The sequence below is a fragment of the Panicum virgatum genome, chromosome 8K, assembly GCF_016808335.1.
Source record: "Panicum virgatum strain AP13 chromosome 8K, P.virgatum_v5, whole genome shotgun sequence".
NCBI lineage: Eukaryota > Viridiplantae > Streptophyta > Magnoliopsida > Poales > Poaceae > Panicum > Panicum virgatum.
The window spans coordinates 44,339,409-44,351,342 of NC_053143.1; the positions used below are offsets into that span (position 1 = coordinate 44,339,409).

Below are 11,934 nucleotides of genomic sequence, written 5' to 3' on the forward strand. Positions count from 1 at the left end.
GCTTGACGAAGAGGAAGGGGCCGCAGGCGGCACTATCGGTTGGTTCGCCTGCGCGTCTACCCCGTCGTTCCCGTCATCACCCGGAGCATTGTCGTCTTGCCCGTCCGCGAGCTGGACCATGAAGCACTCCCGGGCGGGATCGTAATCCCCCTCGCTGGAGTCTTCAGAGCAGGTGAGGCAGTAAGCCGTCGCCAGCTGGAACGAGCGGAAAGCGCCGGGGTCGCGGACCCCGGAGTAGTCCTCGGCCTCCTCGGCCGTGAAGTTGTCCATGAAGAAGTTGACGCCATCGGCGATCGAGCTCGCCGTCTCGGGGTAGGAGTCGTTAGGAGATGATGCGATGAGGATGCGGATCGACAGGAGGTTATGATCCGGCAGATCCTTATACTCAGCGAAGTTGGTGCTAGACGAAGAAGCGTAGGAGGCAGCATTGCGCATCCCTATGGGGAAGGGCGATGCCGCAGCCGCGCCCCCCTGGGAGGCACTAGAGCTGTAGTCGATGATGGTGCTGGTGCTGCTGACGCCGAAGCACGTGATGACGAAGCGGTGGCCCCGTCGGCCGCGACGCTGAGCCGTGACATGGCAACCTCAACCCACGTAGGGGAGGTGAGGCGTGCCGCCCGGCGCCGCTCTGCATGCGCTTGTCGCGAATGCCAGCCCGAGCCCCCGTTGTGCCGGGCTGGTGAAGCCAGATTGTCCGTGTTGCGTCTGGGCGAGAGGAGCTCCATGAGGTAACCGTTGCCGGTTGCTCTGAACTCAAGACTCCTGAACCAGATCACGTATCCTGCTGGGAGCGGATCCGAAATGCCCATGGGGTACGGGTTGGATTTGCTCGCCATCCCTGGAGATCAAATGGGAACAAAAGAGAAAACGTCACGCAGCGAGCCCCTACATGGCGCACCAACTGTCGGTGTCCCGACCCGGCGGTCCGGACACCAACTAGTAATGCTGCGTGTTTCCTCGTCCCAGATGTTGATGCAAGAGGCAACACAGTAACACACGGGTTTATCCTGGTTCCGGCCGCGGAGCCGTACGTCCAGCAAGGGGGTGGGCGCGGGCACTGTATTATCTTGCACCGGAGGTGCCTGTAGTAAGGGGTACAGGCGTGGCGAGAGAGGGAGGGAAGCTCCCAGGTCTCTGCTAGAGGAGAAGTTGATTGAGGCTAGTGACAATATCGGGTGCTCAGTGGTACTGATCGTATGACGATGATCGTGACGTCCCCTTAAAGGAAGCCCGTCTCCTCCTTTTATAGTCACAAAGAGGGACGGTGTACATGCGCAGGGGAACGTGGAAGTCGTCGTTTCCCCCCGAATCGCGGGGGTGCAGTGGTCGAATACTGTAGGAAGTACACTGTGGGGCATGGCGTCGAGTGTGGCAGTCGTCCTGGATATCGTCCTTGGTCATGTGGAGATCGCGCCGGCGTCCTGCCAGCCCCAGCAGGCGGCGTGGTCGTCACTGTAGGGTGTACAATCTTCCAAACGTGGCGTGGTGGCGCTCCGTGGACCCTGCAGGTCAGGGTCTTGCATATATACGTGCATCAGCGGTAGCAGGGCACGTGGCGGTCCCGGACCCCCCTGGACGGAGTGCTGGTGTGTGCACTAAGGAGGTCCGGGAGTCACACGGAGATCCCGGACCCCTCGAGGGGGGGAGGTCTGGGCCTCCGGCTGCTAGTGTTGGGCATCCCTCTTCGGGGGGGGCACGTGGAGACACCGGACCCCTTCCCGAGCAGGGGGCGGGTCCGGGGCCATACGTGTGGTGAGGTGGAGTCCGGACAGCCGGAGTTGGCAGAATAGTAACGGGAGCAGTGCCGAACCCGTCTCGTCCCGTGTCGCAGGTTCCACAATGCTGCCACAGCGTCCGGGATGGAGGAGCAGTGACCGGAGTTGGCGGACGGGACTCCGGTCGCAACCACTGTGGGGAATGGTGGCCTGACACCATCTGTCCTGGGCGCTGTGGAGGAGTGGTTAGCATTTAATGCCTCCATACGACGGGCGGGTGAGTGGAAGGGCCGTTTGTCCTTTACATCGACGGGTGGCCTCGAGCGAGGCGGAGATGATTCGCCCTACTCGAGGGTAGGTTCGCTACCTTCGAGGGAGGCGGAGATGTTTTGCCCGCTCGAGGGTAGATTTGCTACCCTCGAGCGAGGCGGAGATGCGGGGCGCAGTCGAGGGTCCCGATGAGAGCCCTCGTGCGAGGCGGAGATCGCCCCGCGGGTCCGAGGGGGGTGCGAATGGGCCGCATGCTAGGCTTTTTTGAGTCCTTCTCTTTCTTCCATGTTGGAAGGAGGCCGTAGGCCTTTGTGGGCCCAGTTGCCTAATATGTGTTTACGTTTTTTAGGGTGATCTTAGGACCCCGATTAGGATATCCCTAATCCGATTAGGATATCCCTAATCGTGGTACCCGACAGATGTTGTGTGTGTTGACCCTTCACCTAAATCATCGTCCTTCTGGTGAATCTGAATTACCATTGCGAGAGGCCACCCACTTTCAAGAGCTGCGTGCATGTAATGTTGCCATGCTTCCGTACTACTTATAGGCGTCAACTCTCAGAAATCCCTATTATTTTCCCGGGAAGTCAAGGTATGAACCGTAAGTAAATGTGTCTTTGGATTCACATTGAACTTCCTGTGAAGATATTTCCGTATGGACTCAAAACTCATCTCTAGGGGTTTATCTAGACTGCACTGTTTTCTTTCCAATGCTGATAGATTTACTCCATAGGAATCATGAGTAATTCTATAGAAGTCACCGTAATGAACTTGAAACGCCACCTTGCTCGACATATCTGGCCATCCAAAGACTTTATTTTAATTAATCTAATATGTAGAAACATGGTATGGCTTCAATTATAACCACTAATCCGAACCACTAATCCTCTCTCTGGATCTCGTGGGCAGGAAATGAGGGTGCGAGGGAACGGACTCAGCTTTTATATTTGGGGGAGCCTGCCCCCCCCCGGGCGGCAGGTGCCTGCCGCCCAGCAGGGGGGCGGCAGGCTCCCACCAGGAGCTTTCGCGCAAAAATAATTTATATTTATTTACATGTAGGTCCATGCCGCCCCTGCCGGGCGGTAGCGGTAAAATGTGAAATCGAAAATATATTTCAAAAAAACGATTTTGAAAAATATAAGAATAAAAAAAAACGCCCAACTCCCGCCCAACGGGGCTGCCTCCGCAGTCCGTAGCAACTGTTGAGGCCCCGTCCGGCCAGGATTGTGGGCCCATATTAGCCCATCGCGAGAGGCTCCCTCGTCGGACTCGGTTGACGCGCTGCTCGCTTTGCTCGCCGCCGCCGGCATGCCGCCCTCTTGCCTGTGTGGCCGGCTTTCATCCCTTCTCCAGAAATCCTCGCCACTGCAATGCAACGCCATACGCGGCAAGGGCGCGGCCCACACGGGGTTGGGTGCCGCCCGCTCGCCGTCCGTAGCCGGCCGGCGGGACAGAGCCAACGGGAACGAGGAACCGCGGCCTCGTTGAGCGCAAGGGACCGTCACGAAGGCTCCATGGCCGCAGCCTTGTTGAGCGAGAGGCAAGAAAGCCGGGAGCGAATTCCGGCGGTTTCTCTGCGCTGCACAGGTGGAAAGGTGGACGCGCGGAAGGTGTTTGAGGAAATGCCGTTTCCAGCGAGAGCCTCGCCGAACGCAGCAGGTGGGTTGACTCGCCATCCTGTCAGCATGGGAACCATTGCCCTTGCTGTATGCCACTAGTGAGCTGCAATTGGCGTTAAATTGGATTGGCCGTCAGTTGGTGTCAGTATCGGTGGGATGGCTCTGCAGTGCCAGTGTTTGCGGAAATTCTGCAAGACTAAGCCAGTTCGGTCCTTCAGATGCTGCTGGCACAATATAGTGAGCTCGAAGAGTTTGTGGCAACGCCACAACCTGCCAGAGTACCAGATGTTTCGTGGAGAAGAGAGGCCAGTATGCTGTGGTTCAGTTTCTGTGTTCAATGGAATTGATACCATTCGTCGAAGTCAACAGCTCAAATGTGGCCATTCAAGTCGTATCATTGGAAAGTTCATTGCATGGAGATGCGACGCCTGGCTTGGGGGTGACTGGGTCACTAGTCAATGACCATATTTTCTCAATTGGTCACTTTCGGTTCTCTGTCAAAGTCAGTGTCTTTTGAAGAAGTTAGCTCCCAGGTACTTTGGCTTCATTTGAGGAAGCTCGGTCTTCTTCCTCTTCTGGCGTCTCTAAGGTAAGCCTGCCAGAAAACCAACCGCAAAGAGTATGGCACTGTGGAACGCAGTGGGTCAGGTGGGCAGCATCGCGCAGCTCGCTGGGGTCGACGCATATGGGCTGATCTCGATGATTGTGGAGGCGGCGCGGACGGTTAAGAGGAACCTGGAGATCTGCCAGCTGCTGGCACGCCATGCAAAGATGATCGGGGACCTTCTGCAGCAGCTCGAACGGACACAGCTGATGCAGCACATGGAGACTAGGAACCCAGTGGAACTACTAGAGGAGACGCTTCGGCACGCGTATGTTCTTATCGCGTCCTGTCGTGATGATAGCTATCTGTATAGCTGCTGTATGGGAGTGAAGCGGGCTGATCAGCTCCGTGAGGTGCAGAATGAGATTACCTTCTACCTCCAGCTTTTCCCCCTTGTCAGCTTTGTCGATAACACCCGAACTTGGGAGCGGCTTCTGAGCAGGGCTTGTCCTTTGTGCTCAAGGGTATGGATTTCATTGTGTGAATTTTTCTCAGATTTTGTTGTGTTTCAGAAAAAAAACAGTTTTTTCCCACAAGAAAAAGAGCCAGTTTTTGTAGCAGATAAGATTCTGTTTCTAAATGCATTTTTTTTGGCTGCCTTTGTTGGTCAGTGCCGACACAACTTATAGTCCCAAGATCCTGCAACTGTGCAAATCTATATAGGCTATAATCAATATCTAATTCTAAGGAACTTTTACAAGAAGCATTGTACAATCAGTTACATATTATTTCATCAAGGGAAACAAGTAGATATTTATTCCGTTTACCATGCCTCTTATTAAAATTAAGATTCAAAATGTTGATGGCAGTTTGTTACTGGAATATTTGTTAAGATTTAACTTATGATCAAAGGATCTTATTTTCCTTATTCTTTTCTTTTTGCATCATTAAGGAAACTACAGATGATTTACATGCAGTACATCATGCGGAACATGAAGATAGGTATGGTATATCTATGTCATCCCTTTTTTCTTGTCAAATTTATGGACTCCCTTTGGTTATGCATTCACCAAGCATTTCGTTCTTGTAGAGTAGATAATTGGATTTTGATTGAGTTATTTTTCTTGACATTGTAAACCTGCTTCATTTTGCTGCTATCTATTTGGAGTTTAGAACGATGCACTGAACATCTTCTCACTCCAACTCCATACCTCTCTTAAGATTAAAACCAACGCAAGGACTGTGATTGCTCAATATGAAAATTGTGCACTATCCTTGCAGAATATGGCTCTGTACCATTCAGGTGCTGATTCTTTTCTTTAGAACAAAGTCATCACCATATGTGATACTAATTATGTGATACTCCGATAAAGAAAATTGTGACCTCATCCAACCTACCCACAAACACAAATGTAAATTCCTTTTCAACAGCCAAACTCTTGAGTTCCTTTATTCATACAACCTATCACATTTTACATGTGTGCTACTATATCAGGCTCAGAACAGAGGGTCTCATGGCTAATGGATTTGAAAATTTGGGAACTCATCCTCCCTCAAAACCCGAGGAAGAGAAAACAGAAGGTACGCTCATGCATTTACTCCACACTTATGCAATATTGTCTAATAGCTGTCAAATTTTGTGGCCTTTTTAGGAGTTACTAAGTGGTTTTTTCCTACTCCAGAGGACATGTACATCTATGTAACATTTGGAAGATAACTTGTATCAATATATGAAAAATATACATTCAGTATACATTGATGCCTTCCCTTTGGATACAGGGGTATGATATAGCATAATCTTCTAGAAATAATCAAGACACGAATTTATCTCCTAGGGCATGAATGGATCACCAATTTTTCCTATTTTATTTAAAGAAACTAAGTTTGAAGTTACGAAAATGCCTTGACATAAAGACTTGCTATATATGTTCCTTTATGAATCAATTGAGTACGTGCATATGATTGTAGACAGGTCCAGGAAGATTCAAGCTATTGTTGTAGTTCAGTCATACTGTAGGCGCCATTTCTGACTATATGGATGCTACCTGTTCCATATACATGCATATTTTTAACTCTTTCAATACTATAGTCAGTGATAAGGTGGGGTTTCCTTTGAATTAGGCCAAGTCATGAACATGAGACGATTGGCAAATCTCATGGGCGGTGCGAAAGGAGCAGAATTATTGCATTTTAGCTTCTCTCAGATTTTGGCTGCAACAGACAACTTATCAGATGGAAATTTGATGGAAAATGGTGGATTTGGCTGTGTTTACAAGGTAATGTTTTCTCAAGATAACCTTTAACTAGAGATAAGTACTTGAACTGCTTAAGTATGACACCTAGATCAAAAACTTCTCTAAATGCATCTCGACTTCGGATGGGGCTACACAATCATAGCACCTTGCTTCATGTTAAAGGTTAATCCAATGGATGTGCTCAACCGTTCTACTAGTCGCTGACACAAGAAGTTTATATTGCCTCATACCTGAAAGTTTCTTTAAGCTGCCTCATACATCTTTAGATGTGTTCTTTTAACACTGGCATTCAATCTTCGTAGGGAAAACTCTCTAATGGTGTTCGTATCGCAGTCAAAAGACGTGATGCATCTTCATTTCAAGGACCACATGAGTTCAGAACTGAGATTGAATCTATTCCAAATCTTCGACATAAAAACATAATTGCTCTACTTGGGTGTTGTGTTCAAGCAGAAGAAAGCATACTTATATATGAATACATGCCAAATAAATGCTTGGCGTCTGTCATTGCTGGCAAGTTTACATTAACATTATTGTCTCTTTAATCTGTTGAGTTCATTTTTCAGCAACTACGACTCAACGACTTCTGCTACCAATGTATTGATGTTTTTTTTTGTAGATGAAACAAAAAGGGGATTGCTAAATTGGTCTAAGCGTCTTCAAATAATCAAAGGGATAGCAGATGGTCTTTTTTATCTGCACAGGCATTCTCAGATGCGTATTGTCCACAGGGACGTAAAAGCAAGCAACATCCTGTTGGACCATGAAATGAATGCTAAGATTAGTGATTTTGGTCTGGCACTAATGTTGGCTCCAAATACGACTGCAGAGGTGGCTGTTATGGGCACATAGTAAGAGCTTATCTGACACAGCATTCAAGTTATAGACATGACCTTCTTATTTTTCATTTTCAAGTGTTTGCACGTGCATTGCAATGATAATTTCTTTCCATCTGTTAGTGGTTATGTAGATCCTGAATATGTTGCTACTGGAATTATCTCAGAGAAGGCTGATGTATATGGTTTTGGTATAGTACTTCTTGAGATAATAAGTGGAAAGCTTATTCAGTCCTATAACTTGAAGGTGAAGGGCCATCGAGGGCTACCGCTTCCTGATTATGTAAGTTTTGGTCCATTTTTCTTAAAAAAAGAGTCATGCCTACAGTAATGTATTAAAATTGCAACATAGGTATTATTGACAAAACGACTATAAAATGCGAGCTATTTTTTGTTATCCAAAGCTAGATGACATTTTTCTGAGTTATTCTCTAGACATGAGATTTGTGGTGTGCACTTGAAGAACTTTGAGATTTCTCCTGATTTAAAATTCTATTTCAGGCACACAAGTACCAAACGAAACTACACAAGCTTGTTGATCCATTGTTGCGTGCGAAAAAGCATGAAAGCTCTCAGATAATGGAATGTCTGAAGGTGGCGCTGTTATGCATTAACCATCTTGCCAAGCATCGGCCTACCATGGCAGAAGTTGTTACCATGCTTGGCAGTATCGGCGTATCACCCTGGCAATAGATCATCAGCCTGTTGGTGAGACTGCATCCGGTTGTACTTTTGGAAGAACCACAGAGATAGTTGGTATAACCGTAGTGTCAAGTAATAAACTACTGCAACTAATGTTTTTTCCATAGACCTGTATGGAGAGAACAAGTATGTAATCATGATCGGGTAAACACTACAGAGAGATAATTGCAGTCAGATATTTGTCAAGTTGGTCAGATCTCACACACAGTGCCGAGTTGAGTGACTCAGTCCAACTTAGAGATCTGGTCAGAGATCTCTTTCATGTGGTCCTTTTCCTGCAAAGTTTGTTAATGTAGTACTTGGGGACATCTGCATGGCTGCATTTGCAATTCTTCTGCACAAATTGTGCCGGGAGGATGATTGCGAGCTTCTCAGAAGTCAGAAGTCGCCCCTTTTCGCGCTGGCTGAGTTATGCTTTGTTGAAATGTCACTGCAACCTGCCCTTTTGTCTTGTATAGCTGAAAATGTCTGTCATATGCATGTGTGGTTAATATAGCCTAGCTCTAGATGACAGTGAGACCATGAGCATGAAGAAACGGTCACATGGACAGGCCAGGCGGCCACCCGTCCCGCTGGACAAATCAGGTTCAGGTAGGTTGGCATTGCTGTTCAGGAAGACTGAAGACTGATGAGAAACCAACCAGCAGTTCATGGGTCCAACTTGGAATCTGTCAAAGCTTGAAAGTTCAGTCTCAAATTTGAATCATGCATATTTTATAAAAATAAACTTGAGGTGAAGCTTCCTGGAAACCCGGCCATCTCCACGCTTGGCGGCATCTGTATGTTTTGGTAAAAAAATGTCAGCATCACAATTCCCAAAAAAAAAAAGAACATTTTCAAGTGGTGTTGTCTCTTTCACACAAGTCAAGATCTTTGACTTGTCTGCCACTCCCAAATCACAGTCTTTTATATGCTCCCTCTCAACCGCACCATCTTCTTCCTCCCCTCCACCATCTTTGATTCTTTGCTCATCCATTCCTACCACCACCAAAGCAAAGCCAAAGGCAAGAAGATGGCTCTGGTCGGGGAGGTCGCCACGGTGGCGCAGCTGGTGGGGCTCGACGCCTCCAGCCTCATCACGATGATCACCGAGGCGGCGCGCATGGTGCGCCGGAACCGCGCCACCTGCCGGCAGCTGGCGCGGCGGGTGGAGATGATAGGCGCGCTGCTCCGGCGGCTGCAGGACGCGCAGCCGATGCGGCAGCCGGAGACGCGGGCGCCCGTGGAGGAGCTGGAGGAGACGCTCCGGCGGGCGTACCTGCTCGTGCGCTCCTGCCAGCGCCGCGGGTACGCGTACCGGTGCTTCATGGGGGCGCGCCACGCCGACGAGCTCCGCGAGGTGCAGGGTGAGATCGCCTTCTACCTCCAGCTCTTCCCCCTTGTCAGCTACGTCGACGCCACGCTCAACTGGGTCAGGCTTCTCAACAAGGCCGATGAAACCTCGTCTTGCCAAGAGGTACAACCACCTGCTCCTCGCAACTAGTTCAGTGTAGTTCTTGTTTCTGTGACATATCGTATCTAGCAGAAACACAATCTGGCACAGTTTGGAGCACGGGAAATTTCCCTAAATTTTGACTGGATGAACTGTCTAGTAGTACCGAATTTCTGTGAATTTCCCATGGAATTTCCAACTTCTAAATAGGCCCTCAACTGAGTCCTTTTACTAAGTTTGGAGTTTTGAGAGACATGGCAATAGCATAATTGCTAGGATTCAAATCAAAACCTGGCTTCTAGATGTTATGTTTGCGTATGCCTTTTTGGCACAACAGATCACTGCACAGGATCTTTGGATTTTCATTGCTATCTGAAAGTTGTCTAAAAAAATTGTTATCTGAAAGTAAAAGGTTGAGATCTGAATGATCCATGAAACGTGATTCTGGATTATGAATGTACAGTTTTATTATTTTGCTAATTTGTGGACTGGAGAGCTTATGCGTTTGCCATCTGTTTGTTATTTGTACAGGCACCTGTGGTAAGACCATATCTCGTGCTGTTCCTGTTACTCTCGTGCGATGGATGCTGCTTAGCATTTGTTCAGGGAGTATGGCTTGGTAATTGGTACAGTACACACACAGTTTACACCTCCTCTGCTAATGTTTAATTTCTGTGTACCTATCTGTGAAGTTTTCATGTGTGATGTGTCACTGCAGGAGTCGAAACATAATACTGACTTGTTCCTATCACTCAACAAACTAACAATGATCTAGCTAGCACCCTGTTTTTTTTTCTTTGGAACAGCTAGCTAGTATGCAATGTTTGATCCTCTTTGTCAAATTTCCTAGCTGTCAGATTCCGGTGAAAATGAATTCACTGTGTGAAATAGGTATGTTGGAATTTTCTTTTCCTCGCGAGATCATCAAACAAGAGTTATTCCTGACCAACTCTCCGGTGTTTTTTTATTGCTCGAGAGTGTTTGGATGATCTGTTTGCATCCGTGCTTACCTTTTGGTTCATCAGGACTGCAAAGTTCCACAGTCGCCGGCTCTGATGCCGGCACAATCGGTCAAGCCCTTAAGCCTTCCACCATTGAGGAAGGACGAGTAGGGCCACTCGTATGATTTCCCCAGGACGTATACTTCAATCTTTCAGGTTCCAAATTTAACAAACTCAGTTCAGTATTGTTTGTCTTCAGTAACCTCATCATCTGATTCAATCTTTTGATTGCGTATCTTCAGATTTTTTGAGACGCAGAAGCAACTAACTTGAGTGTTGTCATCTCGTCTGGAAGAGCAATCAAGGATGAGTTGTCATCTTGAAATATCAACTTCTGTCAAAACCTTTCCTCTTCAGTGCACACTCCACAGGAGAAGAACTGAGCCATGAAAACATCAAAAAGATCGATGAACTGCGGTGCCCGACCAAAATAATCATTGCAGAGAGAACGATAACCTGAGACGTCACCCTGTCAGACGTGTCTTGATGTCAATTTTTGCCTTGCGTTTGTGAATACTCATTGATGAACCATCTGAATCTCTTATTCTTCAAATCTGATTATCTGAACACAGTTACCCTTTGTATTCCATTCCTTCCAAGCGATTTGGAACTGTGGACTATATTCAGAATAAGGCAATTTTCAAGATGTCTGCCAACGTCCCCACACGCTGCTTCTCTGAAAGATGCAACCTGTACCGCAGAGCGTTTGTTATTGATCAGCTACAGAGATCCAAGGCACTGACTCATTCTGAGTTGGACTGGATGTACTACTTATCTAGTCTCAAATACTTCAAATCTGTACAGTACCTCTTTGTATCTCTCTGCATTCCATAGCAGAGATGTCTGTTAAGATGTATGTCAGTTAAACACATTGCTTCTCTGAATATTCAACTTTTACAGAGAATTTGTTTTCCATTAGCTACATAAACTCCAGGCTTTTAATCACAACATATTCTCTGAAGCTTATGTTTAGTGATAGATCACTATTTAGATAATTATAAGCACCATTAGTTGTTCATCTATTTCTCTGGCTGTCTTGGGAGTCTAATGAGCTCACTCCAGATACTAACGAGAAGCTAGCTTTCTTTGCTCATTTGATTAATGACCTCAGCTGAGCTCGATTGTGTTGGTCATGATGCTACGTACTAATAGTTGAGTCCAACCCAGAGAGCTTGTCAGAGTTGTCTTTCAGGTTTGGAAAAAGTTCAATTTACTCCCCTCAACTATAGTCAAAGTCTGGATAACCCCCTAAACTATAACTTGGTTCAATTTACCCCCTAAACTATGTCATTTAGTTTACTTTACCCCCATAACACAATTTATCTTTTTTGTTTCTCCTTACACAAGTTGAATTTTAATTTCAAGTTTTGCAGGGTAGTAGTAGACATCACAATGCATATTTAGAAATTTTTTTATAATTTTTCCCATTAATTTTCATATAATTTTGAACTCCAACGACTAATTTATTATTAAATATCCTAACCTATCAAAATAATATATATATCTATAAAGAGCGGACTGTTTCTGCGGTACGTTGACTTTTGGTCCGTCATCTCTCAA

At 46.9% G+C, this 11,934-nt stretch overlaps 1 protein-coding gene across 2 annotated transcripts; it reads left to right on the forward strand.

Moving 5' to 3' along the window:
• The first annotated feature begins 3,182 nt into the window (after window positions 1-3,182).
• LOC120644827 (probable serine/threonine-protein kinase PBL21) lies at window positions 3,183-11,287 on the forward strand. Of its 2 annotated transcripts, none has more exons than XM_039921548.1 (10): window positions 3,183-4,672; window positions 5,101-5,150; window positions 5,644-5,729; window positions 6,270-6,424; window positions 6,706-6,916; window positions 7,023-7,254; window positions 7,363-7,522; window positions 7,741-9,397; window positions 9,905-10,530; window positions 10,617-11,287. In XM_039921548.1, the coding sequence occupies exons 1-8, from the start codon at window positions 4,226-4,228 to the stop codon at window positions 7,930-7,932; spliced, it is 1,533 nt and encodes a 510-aa protein (XP_039777482.1). In that variant the 5' UTR covers window positions 3,183-4,225; the 3' UTR covers window positions 7,933-9,397; window positions 9,905-10,530; window positions 10,617-11,287. The 2 variants fall into 2 exon arrangements, with proteins under 2 accessions (XP_039777482.1, XP_039777483.1); XM_039921549.1 differs by having other exon boundaries at window positions 10,633-11,287.
• Window positions 11,288-11,934: the final 647 nt, after the last annotated feature.

Excerpts from the sequence above, each read along its gene's own strand:
- LOC120644827 (XM_039921548.1), top strand. The coding sequence starts at position 4,226 with ATGGCACTGTGGAACGCAGTGGGTCAGGTGGGCAGCATCGCGCAGCTC. Across the intron at positions 6,917-7,022 it reads CTTGGCGTCTGTCATTGCTG|ATGAAACAAAAAGGGGATTG; the intron begins GCAAGTTTACAT and ends TTTTTTTTGTAG. Across the intron at positions 7,255-7,362 it reads GTGGCTGTTATGGGCACATA|TGGTTATGTAGATCCTGAAT; the intron begins GTAAGAGCTTAT and ends TCCATCTGTTAG.